Raw genomic sequence first — 27,865 nt, 5'->3', positions numbered from 1 at the left:
TGCACCCCTGGGAGTTAGAACCCCAGAGCAGTTGTGGGAGGAGGAGGGGCCTGTAAATGCATCTCTGGGAGTCAGATACTGGAGAGATTGTGGGAGGGAGCTGGCAGTGTATGCCTGGGAGCCAGCTGCTGAGTGCTGAAGGGTACAAACCCTGTCTGATGTGCCCAGTGTGTCCTGAGTCCTGCAGGTCACCCACGGGAGATTCCAGGTTCTTCTATGTCACAGGACAAGAATTTGCCCTACAGACACATAGTAAGGTAATAAATAGAGACATTTTATTAAGAAAGAGAAGGATACTCCCAAGAATGAGAGTGTGCTGCTGAGCTGGAAAAATTGTATAACTCCGGTTGCAGTCATGTGCACATTGCTGGCAGAAATCCCCTGACCAAGAGTAGCTTGTGGGAATAAAAGATTTATCTTGGCTTACAGACTTGAGGGGAAGCTCCATGATGGCAGGGAAAAACAACAACATGAGCAGAGGGTGGACATCACCTCTTGGCCAATATCACATGGAGAATAGCCAGAGGATAGTGTGCCAAACACTAGTAAGGGGGTGCTGGCTACAACACCAATAAACCCACCCCCAACAACATACTGCCTCCAAGAGACATTAATTCCCAAATCTCCATCAGCTGAGGACCTAGCATTCAGAACACCTAGGTTTATGGGGGACACGTGAATCAAACCACCACAACCCCAAAGCACCAGCCCACAAGTCTCATGGCCCTTTCTAGGTTGTTTTCACGGTACCCATCTATCCTTCATTTGTATATTATGGGCTTTTTTTCACACATGTTTTATTGTTACATGTGGCCAGCATTGGGAAGGTTTTTGGTCTTTCCTGCCATCACCATCTTTCATATGTCATTCTTGATGCCCCTTCTCCAAGTCCCTGCTCTCATGATACTGTTGCACTTAGAGTATGTTGAGCCATTTGGTGACAGTCTGCAAGTTGTCCTGCCTGCCGTTCTACCTTCACTGCCTGCAGCCACCGCTGTTCCCCCACTGTCCTTCCTGTTTCCATTATTCTTCTCCCGGCATTCGTTGCTGTGTGCTACACAGTGCTATTTTGGTTCACTGTCTTGTTGGTGGTCACCTTTCTCCACACTCCCAGCCTCCTTACCCTCTCTGGAATGTTCAACTTCCAGAGTGATTTCTGCAATTGGGAAATGGAGCCATGAAATCCTGTTTTCAGACTTTGGGACTCTGCATCATATAACCCAGCACCTGGCAGTTAGGGCTTGTTCCTTGACAATGAATGGTAAGGAAGGAACCTGCCCCTTCCTTCTCAGTGTGAGACTCGGGGGGTGGGGAGAATTCCAGAGTTTTGGAGCCCATGTGCAATCACCTATTGTAGCTAGGACAAAATGCCAAAAACAGCTGGCAGGAAGAAAGGGCTTATTTCAGGCATACAGATTTTTAAAAATTTGTTTATTTGAGAAAGAGAGGGGCAGATCGAAAAAGAATGGGTACACCAGGGCCTCCAGCTGCTGCAAACTGCAGACTCATGCACCACCTTGTATACCTAGCTTATATGAGTCCTGAGGAATCGAACCTGGGTCCTTTGGCTTCGCAGCAAGTGCCTTAACTACTAAGCCATCTCTCTAGCCCTACTTTAAAATTTATTTGAAAGCAGACAGAGATAAGAGAAGACAGAATGGGTGTTCCAGGGCTTCCAGCCATTCCAGATGCTTGCACCACTTTGTGTATCTGGCTTTATGTCAGTACTGGGGAATTGAACCCAGGTTGTTAGGTTTTGTAGGCAAAGCGACTTAACTGCTGAGCCATCTCTCCAGCCTTTATTAAGTTGTTAAAATGATATTTAGGGGCTGGAGAGATGGCTCAGCAGTTAAGGTGCTAGGCATAAAGATTTAAGGGGAAGGGAAATTTCATAATGGCATGTCAGGGCAAAAGCTAGGCACTACATCTTTGCACAAGCAGCTGGGAAGTAGCAGCAAGAGTGAGCTGAACTCTGGCAAGATGGGCTTAGGCTGTACAACCCAAGCCCCACCCTAAGTGGTCCACCTCCAACAAGCCTCCACCTCTCAAACTGTCATCAGCTGGGCATTGAGTGTGATGCTTAATCACAAATGAGTCTATGCGGAATATTTCACATTGAAACCACCACAGTCCATTGTCTCACTTACCATTAGCCAAATGGAGGGGTTTGTTTAGAATATCTTTCTTCCTGCTGTGAAAGTTAACATTTCTTCACTCTTTAACACCTCAATTATAAACAAAATAAAAATAAATTATAAATAAATTATAAACAAAATAAACACCTAAACAAAATGAAAGTTGAAACCACTCAATTAGGTACCTGTGTGAAGAACTGTTTCTCCATGTTGGGCATGGTGGCTTGTGCCTTTAATCTCAACACTTGGGAGGATGAGGTAAGAGTATTCCCATGAGGTTGAGACCAACCTAGGCTACAGAGTGAGTCTGCCCTGGAGTGAGATCCTGCCTCAAAACAAAACAAATCCTTGCCCATAACTTCTTAGCTTTAGTGCCTTTTCAAAGGGCTGGCATGAGCAACTTAGGCTTCTTGCCTGCTATTTAAACCTAAACCTCATGTCAGGACCCTAAAGATGGACTTGGGCTGGACCTCTGTTCCTTCTCACAATGTGGCCACATTAAATCAATCTTCTTTTTCTGATTTTACAAAAGAGTGGAGGGAGGACAACAGGAAAAAGAGGGACAATTGGTAAACTAGCAAGAACCCGCAGTGGCAGCAGTTGTGACATGACCATCAAGGGAGTTAGAAAGAAGATGCTTTTGTCTTTAGGACCTTATAAGGAGAGCTTACAGAATCAAATACCTCAAAACCCAATATGGTTTTGATTCTTATAAGCAGTGATTATTAAACATTCAGATGTGGTAGGAATAGCAGCATCTACTTTTATGCACCTCACCCTGGAAAACTTTAGTTTTAAAACACAGCTTTACAGAGGAACTCAGCATTGATTTTTCAATATTTCAACAATCTGGTTATTTCTCCTTTTAAGAAAAAAGAAAGAGTTGAGTGATTTTTCCCAGGTGTTTTATTGCTGTATTTTGTAGCTTCAAAATTAAGATTCATATGACACTTAGCAGAAACTGAATCCATAGTTTCACTTGAGGTCTGTGCTGTGTTGTTTGCTCTTTAGATGACTACAGAGAAATAAATTTAGAAATAGTAATGACGAGGAAGGTTGTGTTCATTTAGGGTATGTTCATTCTAGTCCCTGTGCTTTCAGTTTGCACTGCTTGGGTTTTTCTTAAAGATAATGTATTTTTCTTCAAACAATGATGACTTTGATAAGTAGTGGGTCAGTGTTTGGGGGTAAGCGAGGCATGCTGGCTTCAGGTGATGTTGGTTCCCAATTCCATGCCTCCCACTTGAAATCTAAGTGATCTGTATGCATTGTTGTTATTATTGCTGTTTGGTGTCATGCTGCCTCTTCTTCTGGAAGATGGAAAATAATGCTTCTACTTCCAGAAATATCAGAGAAACATAGACAGTAAAGGCTCCATCTTCATCTAAGATGGAAATAGCATGGACCCAAATCCCCCTTACTTGCCACTTCTTGTGCTAAGCACTAGGTGAAGTTAGGGGTTCAGAAGCCATAAAGCATGATAAGCATCCCTGTTTATTTACCACATCAAGCTCTACACAGCCAGAGTCCTACCCTTGAGGAGCAAGAGGCAACCAGAGCTTCTACCTCATAGGTATATTGGGTCACTTTCCTCATGGAACTAACTGGGTGAGGCAGTTGGCCACAATTTTACACAATCCCATTGCTTTCACTATCTTTCAATTAATGCCTATTTATTGTACAGAATCATGGGTTGCATCATGATATTTTCATATGTGTTCCATTAGTTTACTTTTTCTTATCATGCTGATCAAAATGTGACCAGAAACAGCTCAAGGGAGGAAGGATTTATTGCTTTTTATAGTTTGAGGGGATGTTGCATACCATGGTAGGGAAGCATGGTGGCAGGAACATGAAGCAGTGGTCACATTGCATCTGCAGTCAGGAAGCAGAGTGATAAATGCTGGTGCTCAGCTAGCTTTCTCCTTTTGATTCAGTTTGGAGTCATAGCCTATGGAATGATGCCACTCATGAATAAAGTGGTTCTTCTCATCTCAATTAACCTAACCAAGAAACTCCCTAATAGACATGCCCAGGGATTGTTAGATCATTAGATGATTCTAGATCCTGTCAAGCTGAAAAGTGAGATTAACTATCACACAGGTTTCCTTTCTATTCCCTAATAATCCCTCTTCTACTTTCCTACCTTTGCCTTCCGAGTACTGGGATTAAAGGCGTGCGCCACCATGCCCAGCTTTAGCTTGGTACTTGTGACTGGTGCAGCAGTAAACATGCATGTATAAGTATCCCTGTGGTATGCTGATTAGCAGGATCATCTTGCAGCTCTAATTTTAGTTTTTTGAGAAACTTTTACACTGATTTCCAGCACGATGGAGCTAACCACTAATTAGGAGCTAATCACTAATTATATCCCCACTAACCATTCCCTGCAGCCTTGTCAGTGTTTGTTGTATTTTGTTCTCTTGAGGATGGCCATTGAGTGAGATGGAATTCCAGTATAATTTTTGGCTTACATTTTCCCAGTGGTTAAGGATGTTGAACTTAATTTCATGTATTTACTGGCCATTTCTGTTCCTTCACTTGAAAAGTTCAGCCAGTTTTCCTAATTGGTGGCTGTACTGTTTGTTCTTTGGGTTTAACATTGGAGTTCTTCATCTATTCTGGATTATTAATCCCCTGTTGGATGTATGACTGACAGATATTTCTCTCTAATATTTCAGTTGTTGATTCACTTATGAATTTTCCTCAGCTCTGAAGAAGCTTCTTAATTCCATGCAATCCTGTTTGCCAGTTCTTGCGATTATATCCTGACCTACTGGAACCATTAAGAAGGTCATTGCTAAAAAAAAAAAATAAAAAAAAAAGAAGGTCATTGCTTATGCCCAGATATTAGATGTTTTCTAACAGTATTTGCAAAGTTTTAGGTCTTATATTAAGATCTTTGATCTTTGAGTTAACTTTTTTTTGAGGTACGGTTTCACTGTAGCTCAGGCTGACCTGGAATTCACTATTTAGTCTCAGGTTGGCCTTGAACTCGTGGTGATTCTCCTACATCTGCCTCCCAAGTGCTGAGATTAAAGGCGTGTGCCACCATATCTGCTTAGAGTTAAATTTTTTAAAAATATTTATTTATTTTTGTCTAGTTGTATACCTGCTGTGCAGATAAAGAGTACACTGGATTTACAGGAGCAGCCACAAGTGGCCCAGGAAGGGAACGGAGAAGTCCCCTTTCTTATCTTTCCTCCTGATGCTCCTGGTCCAAGACTCCTCAGCTCAGGGCCAGAACATGGTCTCTGCCCCTATTTTGCCCACTACTGGCCAGACAGGATGGGCTGCTGTGTTTGTGCTCCATTGCTAGGTACAAATGACTACAGACTTGATTGATAACTGTCATTCATCTTCTCCTCAGTGTCTGTAGGCTTGAACTTTGCTTATCCTCTCAGGGCCTCACATGACTATCCTCTGAGTGGCCAGACATATCCTCCTAGAAGGACAAACTGACTGGCTTCTAGTAAAATCTAGTTTCTGATCATAGGACCAAGGCTGACTGTCTTTCTGGTTTCTGGATAGAGGCCAGGCTGCCTCAGTACTTTGGTTTTTCCCCTTTGCTTTTTTGTTTTTTTTTTTTTTTTGAGGTAGGGTATTGCTCTAGCCCCTGCTGACCTGGAATTCACTATGTAGTCTCAGTCTGGCCTCTAACTCATGTTAATTCTCCCACCTGTGCCTTTCAAGTGCTGGTATTAAAAGCATGTGCCATTGCACCCATCTAGGTTGCCCTCAGTTCCAAGAAACTTCCTGCAGTTCCCACCTGGCTCCAAGGGAGACTTGCATCCTCTGCAAGATGGGCTTCTTCTGAGAGCAGGCCCCGGGCAATGGCATCATGGTTTCTGACATTTGCTGTCCTTTGCTGGTTGGGAATGCTTGCCAGGATCCTGCAATCATGGATGCAGGTCTTTTCTGTAGACCACATTGCATTGAAACCTGGTTCTTTTCTCTGAAAGGAAGGAGTGAGGGCTTGGCTGCAATCCTCCTTGTTCACAGCTCATCGGCTTGTAACACATTCACAGTCCTGTGGTCAGTCTCAACTGAGCGCCTGGTGGCTCTACTGGTTTTGTCTGGTCTTGGCCACAGGTACAGTGATGGCCCCCTAGAAGCTCAGCTGGGGCTGGTTGTTCCTTACATGTGTGTCCTTGGCGCTGGCGCTGAGCATCTCTGTGCTCCAGGTCTCATCCTTAGGGAGGCTGACCCCAGCATCCAAAGCAGAAGCTAACATTTTTCAAAGCTTTGCTTGGTGGTCAAATTGCATTGTTTCTGACATACTATGTTAATTGAAGCAAGTTACCTGTGTGCTGCGGGTATGGGAAGGGGAGATAGACTCCAGTCCCAAACAGCAGAAATGGAAAAGTCACAAGCAAAGGACTGAAGAGTTGAAGAGCAGTGCACACAGGGGTGGAGGCATGTTGTAAGTGTCTTTGCAGTCATCCCCAGCAAGCCAATGACGGGGTATGTATCCACACGTGTTCCTGTCTGCAGCTGGGTCTGGCAGGTGGCTCTCACAGTCACTTGGATGCTGTCTTAGATAGGTAGACTTGCTGCATAGCGAGGAGTGAGATTTTTCTTTTCCTATTTGGATACTTGTTTCTCTCCTTTCCTTCCACCCCTTGCCCAGCATTCCATTAGGCCAACTAGAAGGTGTGTCTCCTAACTCTGATTCTACTTGCTTAGTCCTCTATTTTTCAGAATTCTTTGCTGAGGGGACAAAAAGAATATATTTTATCTGAACCTATTTTTAGAAACTCTATTATTCAAAATTTTGCTTTAAAATTGCCTTATTCTGCAGTGATAATAAGTAGGGGGTTGGGCTCCAGCTAAATCTCTGCATCAGATAAATCATGGATATGACCAGTATCTTAAAATGATATTCCAGCTGTGAGACTCTCAAATAATTTTAATACAAATGTTGTTCTGACACAAGATGGGAATAGATGTGTTATATTTTTACTATGAAAAGGAAACCAATTTACTATAAAATGTATGCATAGCACATAAAAATATAATTCTGCTCACATAAATGTGGCTATTTATATTGATGGCTATAAAAGACATTCAACATTTAATTAACTAATTTTGGGAATATGTGGAAATTCCTTTAGGACAGCAAAGCATTGTGTATTAGTTTCTGGCACTGTTACCTCTTTGGAATTTATGAAGATTGGGGGAGGAATAAGGGGAATAGTAGCTAAGTACATATGAGGCTCTGGCCGAGATTCTATATGGTTAGCACCTCACTTCATGTTCCCAGCACCTGGAAAGCCAATGCTGCTAGTCCCCTGCCTAACAAGTAAGGCTCTGAGGCGTAGAGGGGTAAGAGCTTCCCTGTATCTGCCACATGAAGGGGAGACCCTTCACAAATAATCCAGGCCTCTTGGCTCAAGACTGTGTTAGTGATTTCCATGCAAATATAATAAATGATACTTGTTCCTCCCTCTTCCCTGAATACTCTTTAATGTCAGAATACTCTGAATTTTCTAATTATGAAGAGTGTGAAAATTGAAATCTGGTCAGCAGGAGCCTCTCACTACTGCATATTGTCTGAAAGTCTTAGTTGATAGCAAGGAGCAGACATGTCTGAAAAAAAGCAGCAGAAGACAAGGGGAGAAAGGAAAATGCACAAACTTTTCCTCACTTCATGTTAGTCACTGTCAGGAACCCTAACCCTTTACCCCTTCATAAATAAATGTGGGCTAAGCAAGGTTAACTAGCACAGCCAGCCACACAGCTAAGCAAAGCTGTGTGGAAGATTTCAAACTCAGATCTTACTCAAAGCCCAGAGCTTCCCACTGTGCCAGGCACCACTGTGGTATGAAGCTGCGCTCTATGACCCTTGACAGAGAACTTGACAGACTTGCAAAAGGAAACAGTAATGCTATGGCCCAGTGCTCAGTGTGTGAGGCAAGATTCTCAGGCTGTGGTTATAAATAAAGGCAGAAATCGTGACTCCCAAATCACTGGAAAGAAGAGGCAGGTTTTGTTAGACTAGGGGAGTGTGAAGAGAATCATGCTTGATAGCTCCATGAATGTTCACACCAGATGTGTATATACATCTGTATATATACAAATCTGTATAGATATGTGTGCATCTGCATATGTCTGTATACATGTTTTGTTCTGTAAGTATTTGGTCTCTACTGTAAGAAAAGTGCATTCACACAAGTATGGCTATGTGGGTGTGGGTGTTCATGTGTGTATTTTTGTATCTGCATCCACATAGATAGGTATATGATTTCTGAATCCCATTGCTCATCTTAGTGCCTGTTCTTTCTGAGGGCCCTTTTCTCCATGCTGTGAGAGGCAGACAGGGAGACTCAGAGTTGACACAACACAGGCTTTTGGATGCGTTTGCAAATTCTCCTCCACTCTTTGTTTACTTGTGCTTCCTTCCACTTCCTGTCTTGCAGGAGTTTGTTCAACTGGCAAAGAAACTGATTAGTGATCCCACCTTGGAAAGAGAGATGGTAGCTAATGGAAGAGAATATGTGAAACGGCATCATTCATGGCATGCAGAAAGAGAAACCTACCAACGCCTTCTCACAAAGTTGGAGGCAAGCTTGGAGGGCTAAGTGATGGAACCCAGCATTTCACCACATGCTGTTCCACAAGACACCAGCTTTGAGCATCAATCCCCAGCAACACTACAACACTAGATGTGCTTTGGCACGGTCTCAGAGAGCTTGTGACTCAGTTCTACCTGGAAGTACATAGGACTCAGTCTCAGATGTGTTTACTGATCCAGGCCAGTGATGGAGGTGCATCTCAGGCCTTTTCGGGGAAAACTAAAAAAGCTGCTTTTACAACTTTCTTAGGGACAGTAGAGACTTACTGTAAGTAATCACAGTGTAGACCCTTTCTCTGTCTTCTGAATGACCTGTGCCAGTTCACTAAGCAGGAACCACAACAACAAAAATCAAGATTGTCAACCAAGTGAAGCCAGCAAGGTTTTTGATTTGATCCTGATGTCCACCCTGCCTTCCTGATGGGCATGTGAGAGCCCAGGCCATAGCTGCCCTTCTGTAAGCTCTGGGGATACTGTGAATGAATTATTTGTGTCCAACAATTGCCTCTTCCCTGCTACATCTGACTGATGAGCATACTTTCTAGAAGAGACCAGGCTGCCCTGCAGACCCCACCTACCTCTTGCGTCACCACACTCAGAGCCTGGAAGATAACTGGGGACTCTGAGATGAAGGCCAGAATCTCTGGTTTTATGTGGGTCTTTCCCTCCCACCTGCATGAAACTGAGGACAAGTGTTGAATGGGTACAAGCTTGTAGCTCATGGTAGGACCTAGGACTGTGACTATGAGACGTTACCAAGGGAGTGCAGTCCTGGGGTTACAGCAGTCACATTAGCATGCTGCTCCTGACGTGACCACTGTTGCCTTCAGGCAACTGTGTGCCTGTAGCAGCTCTGCCAAGTGCAGAATTATTGCATTCCATGAATCTCAGGCTACCGTTAGTTGGCATCCTAATGTCTGGCAACTCTGTGAGTCAGAAAGCAGACAGCTTAGAGGAGTAAAAGGTTAGAAGGTAGATGGAGCCGGGCCTGGTGGCACACACATTTAATCCCAGCACTCGGGAGGCAGAGTAGGAGGATCGCCATGAGTTCGAGGCCACCCTGAGACTACAGAGTGCATTTCAGGTCAGCCTGAGCTACAGTGAGACCCTACCTCAAAAAATAAAAAAACAAACAATAACAGCAGCAAAGAAGGTAGTTTATTCAGGCTCTGAATGGAGGTGGGGAGAAGTTGGGACAGATATTCTCCTTGCTTTAAATTCAATGGTACATCCTGGGCCTTTTGCTTTCCAGTCATTATGGTCTTAAAAAGTAGCAGAAGAAACATCTTATTTTAAGAAAAGCAGGTTCCAGATAAACTTTATAAGCCAATGCCTCAGGGACAAGACAAGTGTGCTTTGACTCCATACTATGTTGTTTGACATGTCATTTTGTACCTCAGACCCCTTGTAGTCACTTTCTAGGAAGGACCCCAGCTGAGGCAGCAAGGTACTTCTTAAGCTCCAAGCATTGAGAAGCTGCTGAAACATGTCCCCTTTCTTTGGCTCCTGACCTGTGCAGGGAGAGAGAAGGAACAATGGGCCCTGAGGCCTGGAGGTGAGGATCCTTTGAGCCTGTAGTTCAATGCCACTTACATGGAGAGACTCCACTGGGTGCAGTGTTAACTGATATTTAGATTCAATCCTCTGGAGGGTGCTTCTCTCTCACCAGAGAACATCATTGAGTCCTGAACTTCACTGAGCCAGAGCCACTAAGCTATATCTTTTGTAAAGTGTGCATATACCTAATACACTTAGTTAAAGGGTGAGTTTTAAAATCAATAAAGTATGTATGTCACTGTCAGCCATACAAAAATAGGAACTGTTTATTCACCCTGAAGCACTTCTTGCCAGGAGGAGCCTGTCCTACCTGCTGACCCAAGCAGAAGGGGCACCAGCACTCATGTATTCAGACAGGGCAAGAATGCAACCATGCACACATAAGAGGAAGTTGAACTTGTGCTTTATAAGAAATCTACTCCTAATAATGACCATGTTCATCCCATGCTAGCATCACCTACTTCATGGAGGAGGTGGCTCCCGCATGGCCCATACACTTCTTTTTAGGTCTTACTTTCTATTGCTACCACATTGGGGATTAAGATTGTCACAGTGAGTGTGGTGGTATCCACCTGCAATTCCAGCACATAGGAAGTGGAAGCAGAAGTATCAAGAGTTCAAGGCCAGCCTTGGCTATGAGGCCTCGTCTCAAAAACCAAACACATGCAAACTCCAAAGTTCCCACAAAGATTTCAACACATGAAATCTGGGGACACAGGCCCATGTTTATGAGAACATGGCTGTTCTCCCTCCTTTTCTTCCTCCCTCCCTCTCTCCCTCTGTCTCTTCATTCCTCCTTTATTGCCTCTACATATTTCACCCTCAACTTTACATCTCAGATCCTAATGTCCTCTCTTGGTTTTTCACAACTTCATGCATGTATATAAGGTATTTCAAAACTTCATACTTGTATATAATATATTTTGATTTGATCATATTCACCTCCATTACTCTCTCTCATCCCCTGCTAAACCTTCTCCTATTTAGGTCAGCAGGCCCAAGTGGGGTGGCACACAGGGAGAGCCCCCACTCAATACCAAGATGGACGCTCAAAACAGCTGTTTATTGTACCTGTGTGCTCAGGTGGCTAGCCAGACCAAGGCCCTGGCAACCAGGGACCCCCTGCCTGCAGCTCCCAGAAGATGCAAAATAGTGGTTGAGATGATCACTACTTTCACAGTCTGCTTGAGCAGGGATGAGAGACTTACAGAAAGGAGGGCATTCTAAGAAAAGATTCGTTTGTGATTTTTGAAGATGAGTCCTCAAATTGTGAAAATAACTTAAATATGTCTTAGTTTAATCAACTTACATTTGGGGCTAGGAAGATGGTTCAGCAGGTAAGAGCACTTGTTATACAAGCATGATAGCCTGGCTTTGATCCACATCACCCCTGAAGAAAGCTTTGATTGACTGTAACTTCAGAGCTAATGAGGATGGCTGAGACTTCCTCATCAGCCAGTCTAACCCCAAAATGGGAACTCAGAGAAATATAGTGGAAGAGTGACAGACAGAGGAGGTCACTCAGCATCTTCCTCTGGCCTCTGCATATATGTACCTGAGGTACACACATCTGCATACATATGAGCATAAGTTATATCATGCATACACATACTACTATATACACACTAGAAAATTCATTTATGTAGGTCTAGTTGAAGTCATAAATGAGGAACAAATTATTTCATACAAATAAAAAAAAGTGCTAGGACTGCACAGTGGTCCCAGAAAGCTTCTCTGGCACTCCCAGTTTCCCTGCATGGCCTGGCTTCTGTCAGCCTATGCAGCGTTGTTTTTTAATTTTAATTTTAATTTATTTATTTTTGTCAGCTTTTTAAAAAAAATTTTATTAACATTTTCCATGATTATAAAATATATCCCATGGTAATTCCCTCCCTCCCCACCCCCACACTTTCCCATTTGAAATTCCATTCTCCATCATATTACATCCCCATTACAATCATTGTAATTACATATATACAATATCAACCTATTAAGTATCCTCCTCCCTTCCTTTCTCTACCCTTTATGTCTCCTTTTTACCTTACTGGCCTCTGCTACTATTTTCCTTCTCACACAGAAGCCCAATCATCTGTAGCCAGGATCCACATATGAGAGAGAACATGTGGCACTTGGCTTTCTGGACCTGGGTTACCTCACTTAGTATAATACTTTCCAGGTCCATCCATTTTTCTGCAAATTTCGTAACTTCATTTTTCTTTACCGCTGAGTAGAACTCCATTGTATAAATGTGCCACATCTTCATTATCCACTCATCTGTTGAGGGACATCTAGGCTGGTTCCATTTCCCAGCTATTATAAATTGAGCAGCAATAATCATGGTTGAGCATGTACTTCTAAGGAAATGAGATGAGTCCTTTGGATATATGCCTAGGAGTGCTATAGCTGGGTCATATGGTAGATCAATCTTTAGCTGTTTTAGGAACCTCCACACTGTTTTCCACAAAAATTTAATTTATTAGTTTTCAGCAAATACAGGCAGTTTGGTACCATTGTTTAGGTTCATCCATGATTTACCCCCTCCCAATGGACCCTCGTTGTTGATGTAAATGGGCCGTGCATTGTGGAGTTAGTCCACAGTTATTGGTACCATAAATGTCTCTGCATATCATGACCAAACATGTGACTCAGACATTCTTTCCGCTCTCTCTTCCGCAAAATTTCTCAGAGCCATGTTGGGTTCATTTTTGGTCTGCTTCAGTGCTGAGGTGTTGGGGGCCTCTGCGGCTCTGGCTGTCTGATTTGGTAGGAGTTGATTTTTCTCTGTGTTGGTCTCCTTCCCCTTTGTGCTGGTATCCGGTTCATCAGAAAAACAGCACCCTTGCTTGTTTGGCCAATTTTCTTTAGTTTCAGTCAGGCCCCTTTTGAGGTATGTTGGGGCAGCTCTCTCCTTAGGATCTGCATCTATCTGAAAAAGAGAAGCAGATCCTCCAACGGAGAGTAAGTTAGCACCCGGAAAATTGAGGTAACACTTACTTTTTTGATAGAGAGTTTAATACGTGTAGGCCCTCTTGTACCCCATGATTGATGGTAGCTTGATATTGGAGAGTGGGCTTATGTTTGTGTATGGTTCTTACTTGTTTCCTAGCTCCAGCTATGGGTCTCGTACCACTGAGGGGATCAGTTAGCCAAATCAAGAGCGGTTGGTTCCCCACCATGGCTGTGTGCCACTATTGCACTTGTGTGGGCATCACACCAGGTTATTTGCTGCTAATTAGGTTAGACCATGAGTTGCTTGGACAGATATTGGTCATTTCCCCCAGTCGCCCATGTAGTACCTTCTGGCACTAGACACCCTGACTGTCTGGGGACTGACTCTCTCCTGGCTTCCAGCCATGCCATTCCATTTTACGTGTCAGCTGCATATGGAGTCTTCAGCAATAAGGTCTTACCACTGACCTTTGGTGGGTCATCAAGTACTCTGACAGAAGTCTGTCATTGTTTTAGGAAACCTTGTAGGTTTCTGTGAACAAAAGCTCACTGTGGATGATAGCCCCATGCTGGTAATGGGGGTTACAGGTCAGTGCCCACTAAGAAAATGAGGAAAAACATAACTAATATACAAGAGTTAGAGAGGAGAGAGGGGGGAGGAGGAGAGGGAGGGAGGGAAGATGTAGAAGATTTAGGTTAGTCTTGATCCTACCCTCTCCAGTGTCTTGTGGTTCAGGTGTTTCCTGTAAGGGTCTAGTGAAGGTTCAGCCATTTTGTCTGCCTTTTAGGAAGTAGAATTTTATGGTACCATTGCTGTTTGGGTCCAGATTAGTGTTTCCCACCCCTTCGATGCCCTTCCCTCCCTCACCATTCATCCTAGTGTCTAGTCCATGAGGTACTTGCTGTGTATGTCCGGTATCTTGGTGCAGATTCAGGTTAGGTGTTGTAGATGAGTGAGAATATGTGTCGATTATTTTTTTTTTTCTGTGATTTGGTAAGTTCACTGAGAATGATCTGTTCCAGGTTCAACCATTTTTCCTCAAATTTCTTTGTGTCGTTTTTTCTTACTGCTGTATAGAATTCCATTGTGTAGATATACTACAGCTTAGTTATCCATTCTTCTAGTGATGGACATCTGGGTTGATTCCACCTTTTAGCTATTACGAATTGAGCCGCTACAAACATGGTTGAGCAAATCTCTCTGGCCTGTGGTTTGAAGGTTTTAGGGTAGATGCCCAGTAAGGGTATAACTGGGTCTGTTGGTATCTCTATAGTCAGCTTTTTAAAGAGTCTCCATATTGCTTTCCAAAGTGGTTGTACCATCCTACATTCCCAACAACAGTGAATGAGTGTTCCTGCTTCTCCACATCTTCGCCAGCATTTATTTTCATTTGATTTTTTGATGTTGGCTATCCTTATTGGTGTAAGGTGGAATCTCATAGTTGTTTTAATTTGCATTTCTCTGATGATTAGGGATGATGAACATTTTCTTAAGTGTGTGTTTGCCATTTGTATATCTTCCTCTGTGAACTGCCTGTTCAGCTCTGTGCCCCATTTTGTGAGTGGGGTGTTTGTCTTCTTATTGTTTAGAATTTTGAGCTCTTTGTAGATTCTAGAGATTAGGCCTCTATCAGTTGGATAACCCGCAAATATTTTCTCCCATCTGTGGGTATTCTATTGGCTTTGCTTATTATATGCTTGTCTGTAAAGAAACTCTTCAGCTTCATATGATCCCATTGGTTGAGTGACTGTTTAAGAACTGGGGTTTTGTTCAGGAAGTCTTTTTCCATTCCTATATCATGGAAAGTACTTCCTAAGTTTTCTTCCAGTAGTATTCGAGTTTCTGGTTTTATGTTGAGGTCTTCGATCCATTTGGATTTGAATGTAGTGCATGGTGAAAAGTGTGGATCAAGTTTTAGTTTCCTGCATGTGGTTATCCCATTTGTCCAGCACCATTTGTTGAAGATGCTATCTTTTTTCCAGCCTGTATTGTTCGGGCCTTTGTCGAATATCAAGTAGCTATAGTTAGTTGCTTGACCCAAAATCCAGGTCCTCAAGTCTATTCCATTGGTCTATACTCCTGTTTTTATGCCAGTACCATGCTGTTTTTATTACCATGGCTTTGTAGTATAGCTTTAGATCAGGTATAGTGATGCCATCAGAGGTATTTCTTTTGCAGAGGATATGTTAGGATATGCGAGGCCTTCTGCCTTTCCATATGAAATTTGAGATCATTTTTTCTATCTCTGTGAAGAACACTACTGGGGCACCAGCTTCAGGCTTCCAGGACTTAGCAGAGCAGGGGTTCAAACAACTCTCTGTGTCAGTTCCTTTTTTGTCACTGACAATATACTTAACTGAAGCAACTGAAGAGAGGAGAGGCTCATAGCTTCAATCCCATCACCATGGGGAAGGCATGCAAGCTGGGGAAGCTGGAGTATGCAGTGTGTGTTATTCATATCTTTCTGTTTGCTTCCTGCAAAACAGCTGAAAACTGGACCCGGCCATCACCCTCAAAGGAACACTCCCAAAGACCCATTTCCACTAATCACACGTCCCACCAAAAGTTCCACCATGTCCCCAAACAGTGCTGTCAGCTGCAGACCAAGTGTTCAAACACCGGAGCCTATGTATCCATTTCTCACTCAAACTATAGCACTCCATTTCACCAATCCAAGCATGTCCTGCCTCTTTTTCAACAATTCTACTTCTTAGTACATTTCTATTATATTACTATTGTAAATGTTTTAAACACTTTACATGTTGCTACCAGGTGTGGGAGGACTGTGGTCTTACTGTTTGATCAGAGTAGGGAGAAAATCTCATTGTGGTCTAACCAAGATAGGTGCATGATTTCCCTCACTAAAGAGGCTCAATTATTGTCTTCATGGGGCCAGGTATCCACATACCTTCTGTTTTTCCTCCACCCTCAGTAAGTGACCCTAAGCTCATGATATGAAGTGTGTCTGCTTCCAGACAGGAAGAACTAAAGCAGGAACAAAGTGCCCTTCCTCCTTGGTTGTATCTCATGGCCACACACTGCTGAATGGGAAGCCAGGAAATGCAAATTCTGTGCTGAGCCACCAGGACTCAGTAGAAAGTTAGTGATCTGTAACTGAGAAAGAATGGGAATGCATATTTAGGATGATATAGCAGTCATTAACATAAGCTGGGTTTAGATTCTGGTGGAGGGCACGGGCACCCTACTTTGAATACCTTTAATGTCAGGAACAGCGTTTCTGCTGGGTTTAATTTAGCCTTTAAAGCAACCCATGACACTTCTCCTTGAGGTGCCATTTGTAGTTCAAGTCCTCTGCCAGCTCACTTATCGATTCTACCTCAAATCTTGCCATTTCTAAGTTAAAAACCCAGAGTGAGAGTACATGAGTTTTCACTGTCCAAAATGCTCCTTTGTATCAAGTGAAACACAGTGAAATTAGATGTATTGATCATATACATACACTTGTTCCCTCTGAATGTCCTCATGGCTGCCCTGAATAACTTAGCACCTTATAATTTGGATTGGAGGGTCTAGGGGCATTGAGATCTTTTCTGAAGGGTTCCATGAGCCAGACTTTGACTGAACTCATTCATGATGTGGACTGGGGAGATGGCTCAGTGAGTAAAAGCAACCCACACACATGAGTTTGGAGTTTTTGAGTTGGATTGAAAATGGTAACTTGGTCTTGCAAACCACTTTTCTTTGAGAGGAATAGAGTCTAGCAAGAACTGTGGTGGTGACCTTGTGTTCCAGTGGGGCTTACCCACTCTGTGTTAATGGTGTCTGCTTTATTATTCACACCTCCACCCAACAAGTGCTTGCTGGAGTGGCATTCTCAGGGCTGTGGATACATCCATGGAAATGATGTTGTACTTCACAGGATGGCTTTCTGTGGGTTTCCTAAGCTGTGTGTACTACTGGAGCCTTCTTGACAGTATGTAATCAGAGTGGATTGGCTATTACAAAGACATTAGGACCAAAGATCAGGGAGAAACCTCAAGAGTTTCACAGAGCGCAAACCCAACCCAAGGTGCTGCTTGGAATCCTGAATCTCCATAAACTCCAAGGGGATTCTGTAAAAATAAACACTGAAGAAGCTAGGGGTAGAACCAGGTTAAAAGCATGACTTCCTTTCTATCTGTGGCACTCCCTGCCCCAGTAAGGAGATTATTGCATGATCCATCTCTCCTTTCAGACACCTAAAAAATTTTTAAGAATCCAAGCAGAGAGAGATGTCTTTCAAAAAAAAAAAAAAATCATCCTATTCTGCTCACTTCCAAATCACTCTTAGCAAAGAAAAACCTCAGTTCTGTGGGACCTCTGGCAGGGGAGACTGAAACCATGAAGTGTGGAGAGCTGTGATGTGCCGCGCCCTAAAGATGGCACTGGCCTCCGCCTTCCACTAGCCCGATAGTGAGTGCTCTCTGGGATAAACAAGTCCTTATTTGGCTGAGGCTGCTTAACTAATTCTGCTTCCTTAATCGTGGACCTATCTGCATGGGCCACGTGGCTCACTAGGGTTGGCTAGCACAGGACTACTTAGCTTGTGGGTTGGCTCTCCCCGGGGTCAGAAGATTGTTCAAGGTTCCTGAATAAACTGCTTAAAGAATAGCTCTTGGGTCACGTCATTCTTGCTGGTCCAGGTGGTCGCGAAGGAGGCTCAGAACTTTTTGCAGTCAGGGCAGTGCTGGTAAGTTCCCTAAGGTAAGGTGGGACAATAAAGATCGCAGGGAAGCGACAACTTGTGCTCTACTCTGTAGATAAAAAGAGAGTGAAGAAGAGTTCGTGGTGATAGCGAACTGAAAGTAAAGTCACTGCGGACCAGTGAGCAGAGTTAAAGGTAAAAGTAACTATGGGCGCTTCTCATTTGCACCCAATTTTTTTGGCTCTTCAGGAGCTGCTTTTGTCAAAGAATTTAAAAGTTAAGAAAAGTACCCTAGAGAGATTTTTGAATGAGTGAGATACTGTCACCCCCTGGTTTGCGATGTCGGGTAACCTAAAGGTCGCGTGCTGGGATAAGTTAGGGAGGGATCTGGACTTCGCTTGGGATCAAGGAACTTTAAAGGCAGGAGTTAGACCAATCTGGAAGCTGATTAGACGTTGTCTCGAGGACCAGAGGTACCGCAGAGCGGTGGAGGAAGGACAAACAGCTTTAGAAATGTTAAAGGAAGAAAGATCAGAGAAGTCAGGAGAAAGGGAAGCAACAGACACGGACTGCTCTGATACAGATGAGGAGCTGCAAGCTTTGGTAGAGAGGATGGAAAGACATTCTTTGAAGGATAAGAAGAAGGAAAAAGAAAAGTCAGGGCCCGATAGTACGGCGGGACAGCTGAACAAGACCCCTTCTGCTCCGCCATTGTATGATGAGTCGGGCAACCCAGCTCCCTCGGGAGGTTCAGGAACATTCCTTTTGCCCGGAAGTGTGGCGAGCTGTAAGATCAGAGCTACAACTTGCTTGTCCAGTTTTTCAAGATACTCAGGGTAACCGCTATGAGGAGCCTCTTGATTTTAAGGTCATCAAATCCCTAGCTGAGTCAGTCAGAACATATGGCATAACTGCTGCATTCACCATAGCCTAAGTAGAGTCATTGAACAGACACTGCATGACCCCAAATGATTGGGGTGGACTAGCCCGAGCCTGCTTGAGTCCAGGACAATATTTAGATTGGAGAGCCTTTACAATTGAATTTGCTACAGAGCAGGCTGCTGTCAATGCTAGGGATGGAAATCCCATCTGGGACAGAAATATGTTGCTAGGACAGGGAAGGTTTGCCAACCAGCAGACAGGATATCCTGTACAGGTTTATGGACAGGTCAATCAGATTGCCATTAAGGCATGGAAATCCTTGCCGAACAAAGGAGAAGTCAGTGGTAATCTTACTAAGATTTTACAAGGACCCATGGAGCCATTCTCTGACTTTGTGGCGAGAATGGTAGAAGCAGCAGGAAGGATTTTTGGGGATCCTGATGCTGCTATGCCCCTTATAAAACAGTTAGTTTATGAGAAATGTACAAAAGAATGTAGAGCTGCTATTACCCCATATAAGAGCAAGGGACTGGAGGCTTGGATGAAAGTTTGTAGAGAACTAGGAGGACCCCTGACAAATGCTGGTCTTGCAGCGGCTGTGGTACAGCTGTCTCAAAACAAGAGAGGAGGTTCAAAGGCTTGTTTTAGATGTGGCAAGATGGGATACCTTAAAAGGCAATGCCCTGAGAGGGAAAATACACCAAATACAGGAAACAGCCTACGCCCCAAGCAGCCTGGGCTATGTCTGAAATGTAAAAAGGGGAACCACTGGGCTAATGAATGCCGATCTGTGAAGGATATTAATGGGCAACTTCTTAGTCCAGGTTATGGTGGAGCCCGTCCAAAAAATGGACAGCGGGGCCCACGCCACCAGGGCCCGCAAATATATGGGGCAGTAGAGAGTCAGAACAACAACCAGGAAGTGGAGAGATGTCCCACCCTGCGTCATCTGAGGGACCGCGGAGAGCCACTGCAGGCTCAGCAGGATTGGACCTCCGTGCCACCATCAGACTCGTATTAACTCCTCGCATGGGGGTCCAGGTGGTGGATACTGATTTTAAAAGACCCCTAGCACTGGGTACAGTTGGTTTGTTGCTAGGAAGATCATTGTCAGCCCTACGAGGCCTGATAGTTCATCCAGGCATGATTGATCCAGATTTTACTGGTGTAGTTAAGATCATGGTGTCTTCCCCTTGAGGGATTGTGGCCATTTCCCCAGGAGATCGTATAGCCCAGTTACTCATTTTACCCAGCCTTGATGAAAGATGTACCACTAATTTACGAGAGAAAGGAGATAAAGGATTTGGGTCCACAGGGAATGATTTAACATTTTTATCCCTGGATCTTGAGCAGAGACCTACATTAAAATTAAGGGTTGAAGGCAAAGAAATTCTTGGGCTTCTGGATAACGGGGCAGATAAAAGTATTATTTCAAAAAGAGACTGGCCATCCAATTGGCCAATACAGGCTTCTTCTCAAACTCTTCAAGGCCTAGGTTATGCAAAAACTCCAGATATGAGTGCAAGACAGTTAAAATGGCAAGATCAGGAGGGACATTCTGGGGTCATGCAACCATATGTGCTAGAACTTCGTATTTCCCTTTGGGGAAGAGACCTATTAAAAGACATGGGTTTTAAGTTAAGTAATGAATACTCAGAAATTTCCCAAAAGATTATGCAGGATATGGGGTACCATCAAGGGTATGGGATAGGGAAGTACCTGCAAGGACGTAAAAGTCCAATTACCAATCAACAGAGAAGCTCCAGGCAAGGTCTGGGTTTTTCATAGGGGCTGAGGAAGGGATTCCCATCACTTGGAAGACAGAGGGGCCAGTGTGGGTTCCTCAGTGGCCACTCTCCTCTGAAAAATTAAGTGCTGCTAAGGAATTAGTGGCAGAACAGTTAATTTTAAAACATATAAAACCTTCAGTGTCACCATGGAATACACCCATATTTGTGATTAAAAAGAAATCTGGTAAATGGTGTTTGCTGCATGATTTGAGAGCTATTAATCAGCAAATGCAGATTATGGGCCCAGTACAACGAGGGCTGCCGTTGTTATCATCATTGCCGGCTTCCTGGCCTATAGTCGTTATTGATATTAAAGATTGTTTTTTTCTCCATTCCTCTGTGTCAACAAGATAGTGAAAGGTTTGCATTTACCATGCCATCATGCAATCATGAAGAACCAGATCAAAGATATGAATGGGTTGTTTTACCACAGGGCATGGCTAATAGTCCTACCATGTGTCAATTGTATGTAGGTTCCGCCATCCAACCTTTAAGGCAGGAGTTTCCCGCAATTAAATGTGTCCATTATATGGATGACATTTTGCTTGCTGCAAAAGATGAAAAGGGGGCTGGAGAGATGGCTTAGCGGTTAAGCGCTTGCCTGTGAAGCTAAGAACCCTGGTTCGAGGCTCGGTTCCCCAGGTCCCACGTTAGCCAGATGCACAAGGGGGCACACGCGTCTGGAGTTCGTTTGCAGAGGCTGGAAGCCCTGGCGCGCCCATTCTCTCTCCCTCTATCTGTCTCTCTCTCTGTGTCTGTCGCTCTCAAATAAATAAATTTAAAAAAAAAAAGATGAAAAGGTTTTAGATAATTCATATATAAAATTAATCGAATTGTTAAAGAAGAAAGGCCTATATATTGCTCCTGAGAAGGTACAAAAGGATGAGGTTGTGAATTACTTAGGAGCCAAAATTAATAAAAATCAAATAGTCCCACAAAAGGTTGATTTGAGAAAAGATAATTTAAAAACCTTAAATGATTTTCAAAAATTATTGGGAGACATTAATTGGGTCCAAAGTTATTTAAAGTTGCCAAATTATGAATTAAGGCCGCTTTATAATATATTGGTGGGTGATTCGGCACTGGATTCTCCTAGACAATTAACAGAAGAAGCTAGACAAGCCTTACAGAAGGTTGAAGAAAGGTTACAAAGTGCCTTTTTACAAAGATGACAAGAAGGTAAGCCCATTACATTATGTATATTTTCCACCTATAATCAACCTACAGGTTTATTATGGCAGGATGGACCATTACTATGGATATATCCAAAAGTTTCCCCAGTTAAATCCACAGAACATTATCCCACTGCGGTTGCTTCTCTAGCTTTAAATGGTATACAACAATGTTTGCAGTTTTTTGGAGTTGCTCCTGCCATGATTATAGTGCCCTATTCTAGTCATCAAATTAAGATCTTATGTGGCACTGTAGATGATTGGGCAATTTCACAGTGTAGTTTTGATGGAGTGATAGATAATCATTATCCAAAACATCCTTTATTATCATTTTTCAAGGAACATCCTGTAATCTTTCCTAAAATCACCTCCATATCTCCCCTTAAGGGAGCACCAAATGTATTTACTGATGGTTCAAAGACAGGTTGTGGGGCTTATATGGAAGAGAAGCAGGAACCTGTGTTATGCCAGTTTCAACCAGGCTCTCCTCAAATTGTGGAATTGAAAATCATGTTAGAAGTGTTTAAAAATTGTCAATTTGCATTTAATTTAATTTCAGATTCAGCATATGTAGTTAATGCAGTAAAAATTTTAGAAATAGCAGTCCCTATGAAGAATAACAGTACTGTATATGCCTTATTACAAGAGTTACAAAATTTGATTTGGCATAGAAAACATTGCTTTTATATTCAACATATTAGAGCACATACAGGATTGCCTGGACCATTAAGTAAAGGAAATGATGTTGTTGACCAATGGACCAGGATGGAATGTATTTTTTTGAGTTCGTCTTTAGATCAAGCCAAACAATTTCATCAGATTTTCCATGTCAACGCTAAGACCTTACAAATGAAATTTCATCTGTCTCGAGCGGATGCCAGACAGGTAGTTCTAGATTGCCCTCAATGTGTGATTCACCATCATCCTCCCAGTGTAGGGGTAAATCCTAGAGGGTTGTTGCCGCTTAAGATCTGGCAGATGGATGTAACACATATTTCAGAATTTGGAACTTTAAGATATGTTCATGTTTCTGTGGACACCTGTTCAGGTGTCATTTATGCTACCCCCTTGAGTGGAGAAAAAGCTCGCAATGTCATAGAACATTGCCTGGGAGTCTGGGTGGCATGGGGGAAGCTGCAACAACTAAAAACAGATAATGGACCAGCCTACACGGCTCAGACTTTTACCTCCTTCTGCAAACAGATGGAGGTACAGCTTAATCATGGATTACCCTATAATCCTCAAGGACAAGGAATTGTGGAACGTGCTCATCGCACCTTAAAAGAATGCTTACAAAAACAAAACGGGGAAATAGGGCAAGGCTGCACCCCCAAGGAAAGAATATCTCTAGCTCTTTTTACTCTTAATTTTTAAAATTTGGACGTGGATGGCCTTTCCGTGACAGATCATCATCAATGTCAAGGTGGATCCCTGAAAGGATATGTTAAATGGAAAGATGTGCTCACGGGAATGTGGCATGGCCCTGATCCTGTATTGACGTGGACGAGAGGGTCTGTTTGTGTTTTTCTGCAGGATCGTCAGGATCCAGTTTGGGTGCCCGAGAGACTGACCAGAAAAGTCCAACATGAAGATCCTTCCGCTATGGATGCTGATAGGCCTGAGGTGGAGCCTGACTCAGGCGGAACCTCGATGGGGGATCTTGTCAGTGTTTCCAAAGCCTCTTCTGGTTCAATATAATGCCCAAGTTTTCCCTCGCTTTTTTGCTAGCAATAAAAGTTTAGGTCTCTCATATTTGCCCTTGGATGGGGAAATTAGTCCTGTTGAAGGCAACGTTAGTGTACCACTAGTGGGAAGTTTGTGCTTTTTGCTGGTAAGTAATATTAGTCAAATAAGCCCATGTGTGATGCTTTATAATCAGTCTGCTGCCTGTATAGAAGCCCCTTGGAGCCCAGGCCAATTTTCAGTTAATGCCGCCTGGATTAGTGGTTGATGGCCTCGGAGTTATGGAGATGGCATGGATGTTCCCCCTCAGCCTAGGTGGGCTCCCTTTTGTCATGGTGCTATTGGGAGCGATGGCTGGTCTCCTGGTGCTGGCCTTCTTGGTGGGCCTGTGGTGTCTATGCAAGATGAGGGCCACACAGCAATGGAATGCAGCTATGATTATTCAGGCCTTTACAGCCATTGAGGCAGGACAGTCCCCTTATGCATGGCTTGCTGTCATGAAGAACTAGAATACTCAGCATGTTCAGGTTGCGAGGCAAAGCACTGCACTCTAGGTATGCCGCCTGCACTTAGCAGCCTAGAGGAGAGCATGTCTGAGAGAAAGCGGATTAGTACCGTCCTTTCCCCATAATATCCATCCTTACTCCCGCCTCTGGAAAAATCGGTACTGGATTTCACTACAGAGCTCAGACCTCTACTCTCACCTGTTTCGTTTAAAACAAAAAGGGGGAACTGTGGAGAGCTGCAATGTGCTGTGCCCTAAAGATGGCATTGGCTTCCGCCTTCTGCTAGCCCGATAGCGAGTGCTCTCTGGGATAAACAAGTCCTTACTTGGCTGAGGCTGCTTAACTAATTCTGCTTCCTTAATCGTGGACCTATCTGCATGGGCCACGTGGCTCTCTAGGGTTGGCTAGCGCAGGACTACTAAGCTTGTGGGTTGGCTCTCCCTGGGGTCAGAAGATTGTTCAAGGTTCCTGAATAAACTGCTTAAAGAAGAGCTCTCGGGTCGCATCATTCTTGCTGGTCGAGGTGGTCGCAACAATGAAGCACGGTGGACAGTCTCCTATATTGAACAGTCAGCATCTTCCAAGCCAATTGTGTTCATTGGAAAGCCTCCAGTCTCGGGGAGTCAGATGTCCCCAAAACATGCTGTGTGCATAGGAAAGCTTCCAGTCTCGGGGAGTCACACTCTACCATGGCAGGGTCTTTAGGTCACCATCAGCAGCCTTGCCTTACTCTCTTGTGCAATATTGAGCCAATATTCCCTCAGAGAACAGCCAGACATTTGCAAGAGGCCACAAAGCAAGGGATCAAGCAGTAGATGAGACTAGATTTCTGACTCAGTATTTGGTGCACATTCTCAAATTCACAGATACCTGGGAAAGATTGCCTTTGGAGTGTGAGCTCCACTAGATTTCAGGCTATGGAGGTTTTGGGTTTGTCTGGCTGTGCCTGCCTTGCTCCTCCCTGATGTCTGATGTATTTAAAGCCTTAGTATTCTTATGGTTAGTCAAGATGACTTCCAAAGCAGCTGTACTTATGCATGTATGACTTACAGTCTGTTGACTATGACTGTTGCTCTGATTCTGTCAATTAAAGCAAATACACTGAACACCAGATCTTCCAGGCACGGTGTCAGTAACAGCAATGGTAAACTGCACCCAAACCCAGTAATCCAGGCTCAACAAATTTCCTGTTCCTCTGCAAAATGGATCATTTGAAGGTCCCTTTCCCTATGTGACTTGGATAGGACTCACAGATACCCCTTGTCCAACTTCACCTGTGACAGGGCCTGATGCACCCCTCCATGTTTCCAGTCTTTCCTTATTGGGGATGTGCTAATCTGCTATTCCATTTATCAGTTCATGCTGTCCTCCTGCCCTGGCCCTGCCTGCTCCTCACCCTGCAGAAAGCATTTGAAGCCCCCAGCAGATACTCCTTGGGGTACCACCTTCAGATCTGAGGCCCAGTTGGCCTTGTGTCCAGCTACTTCAGTGCCCCATTCCTTTAAGCTTCCTGCTGCCTCCTCAGGAGAGAAGACCCATTTTATATGACTCAGGTATTACAGCCATGGGTTCTCAAGCTAGCCTTTCCTCCTCCCTGTGAGACTCTTCTTCCTCGCTGAGTCTGGATTTGTGTTTTGTGACAGTGCCATACTGTTTCAATTAATTAATCACCTCATGATCCTGGAGTTGAGGGAATGGAAGCTCTAACTCTAGACTGAGCCATAGGGCTGGAAGGGATGGAACACATCCATCTGTCCCTATCCTACCCACTTTACCTGATGTTACACCATGTGAATCACTGTTCGTTGAAAAGTAGCATGGCAGGGATTTTGATTAGTGAGAGTTAAATACAATAGGATTATTAAAATTTTTGCTGTGTATGCAGTGTCTACTATGTGTGATGGGGTATTATACACATAGTGTATGCATAGTGCACATGTATACAACCTGTGTGCATGCATGCAGAAGCCAGAGAACATCAGATGTCCTATGGCTTTTCCACATTGTTTCCTTGAAACAATCTCTCACAGAAGCTGGAGCCAGACTGGTTATCCAGTGAACACCAGTGATTTCCCAATCTCTGCACCCCACAGGGCTGGTGCTACAGTGGCATGTGGTCACACTTGGCTTTTTAAAAAAATATTTACTTATTTGAGAGATGGAGGCAGCTAGAGCAAGAGAATGCTAGGGCCTTCAACTGCTGCAAATGAGCTCCAGATATGTGCGCCACCTTGTTCATCTGGCTTATGTGGGTCCTGGGGAATTGAACCTCGGTCCTTTGGCTTTACAGGCAAGCACCTTAACCACTAAGGAATCTCTCCAGCCCTACATTTTGCTTTTTATATGGGTGTTGTGGATCTAACTCAGGCCTTCTCAGTCCCTCACATTTGTATGACAATCTCTCTTACCTGCTGCGCCATCTCCCTGGTCCCATTTTCTAATTGTGTGTGTGTGTGTATGTGTGTGTGTTCATGTATGTGTGAGAGCAGGTGCGTGTGTGTTATGGAACACATGCGAGATCACAAGACAACTTTCAGGTCGGTCCTCATGTTTCCTCCTCATTTGAGGCTGCGCTCCTCTCTATTTTTCTCTGCTGCCCTTCTTTGCTGCACTTGTGCTCCCCATGGCTTCCAGCATTCTATGTGAAGTGTGGGAATCGAGTCTGGGTACTTGGGTTTGAGTGATGAGTGTTTTATTCACTGAACCATCTTTCAGTCCTCATGTTTTTAATGAACTGAACATAACTACTCTTTAAAAAATTTAAATTATTTATTATGCTTTTTTCAATTTATAAAAATGTGTACATTTTACACAGGTCATAGTCTTGTGTCTCTTTACCCCAGATCCCCATTTCCCTGAGGGCTTTCCTCAGTAGGGTATTTGGTGTTCACTGTGAGATAATTATGGCCATAGTCAGTCTCTTGTGGGGGAGGGCTATGCCTCAAGATATATCTCCCCACTTGGTGCTTCTTAAAGTCTTCATGTCCCCTCTTCCACAACAGTCTCTGAACCTTGGCAGGAGTGTTAGCAGTTTGTTTTTAGTGTTGAGTTCTATGTAGACTTTGTATTTCTTTTTTAAAAAGTTATTCTATTTATTTATTGGGAAGAGAGAGAGAGAATGGATGTGACTGGTCCTCCTGCCATTTCAGATGAACTCCAAAGGCATGTGGCACTTTGTGCACCTGGCTTTACATGGGTACTGGGGAATCAAAACCAGGCTATCAGGCTTTGCAGGCAAGTGCCTTTAACCCACTAAGCAATCTCTTCAGCCCTTGGCTCTGTATTTCTGTTATGCTGTGTTTCAGTTCACCATGTTTGTTGCTATTTCCTGGAGACAGTTGTCAAGGTAGCATTGGGAGCAGTATTCATCACAGCTTCCTCTGCAGATTCCTCTGGACCCTGGTGAATGTGGTAGTGGTTGCACATCTAATGGTAGAAAAGTCAGTGGTCTTTTCTTGTTGAATTGATGGATCCTGATCTCCCCAGTATTCTCTGCCATCTGTAAAATAAAGCAGATCCTTCAACCAAGGGTGAGAGCTGTGATTAAGAGGTATAGGAATATAATTTTAAGAGACATTTTGATGAGAATTCCCACTCAAGTTGTCCAGAGAGCAACAGAGGCTTCTCTGGTGGCTGTGAGCTTCTTGCCTGTGGGACACTGAGTTGATTCCCAGTATCAGTTATGAGTTCTCTCCCACTGAATGGGCCTCATGTCCAATTAGAGAGCAGTTGGTTACCTACAGAGGCTGTGTGCCAATACTTCACATGTGCTTGTGCTTGTGTGTGTGTGTGTGTGTGTGTGTGTGTGTGTGTGTGTGTATTTCTTGTATGGGTAGTGGAATGCATAGTTTGTATGTACTCAAGCTTATTCATGCTGCTGGTGACAATTGTCACATAGTCACTCCCATAGCACTTTCCAGCACCATGAGGGTTTGCCAGAAGAGGATTGGTTTGCCTCTCTGTTACCACAT

The 27,865-nt window shown here is 43.7% G+C and overlaps 1 protein-coding gene across 7 annotated transcripts in view; it reads left to right on the top strand.

Annotated features, from left to right (window-relative positions):
- Nucleotides 1–27,865, top strand: part of Glt1d1 (glycosyltransferase 1 domain containing 1) — a 173,962-nt gene that overhangs the window by 128,129 nt on the left and 17,968 nt on the right. For 2 of the 7 annotated variants that reach the window (XM_045155691.1, XM_045155690.1), the window contains one exon: nt 23,239–24,075. The exons of 1 other annotated variant lie outside the window; for it this stretch is intronic. In XM_045155691.1, the coding sequence (XP_045011626.1) occupies nt 23,239–23,403 (165 nt within the window). In that variant the 3' untranslated portion in view covers nt 23,404–24,075. Of the gene's footprint in view, nt 1–8,554; nt 11,577–15,702; nt 17,484–23,238; nt 24,076–27,865 lie in introns of those variants that run through there. 4 more of the 7 variants (XR_006638471.1, XM_045155694.1, XM_004668885.2 and 1 more) reach the window with 4 other exon arrangements.

This window comes from Jaculus jaculus, chromosome 8 (assembly GCF_020740685.1).
Source record: "Jaculus jaculus isolate mJacJac1 chromosome 8, mJacJac1.mat.Y.cur, whole genome shotgun sequence".
Taxonomy (NCBI): domain Eukaryota; kingdom Metazoa; phylum Chordata; class Mammalia; order Rodentia; family Dipodidae; genus Jaculus; species Jaculus jaculus.
This window is presented reverse-complemented; position numbering and strand designations above follow the sequence as displayed.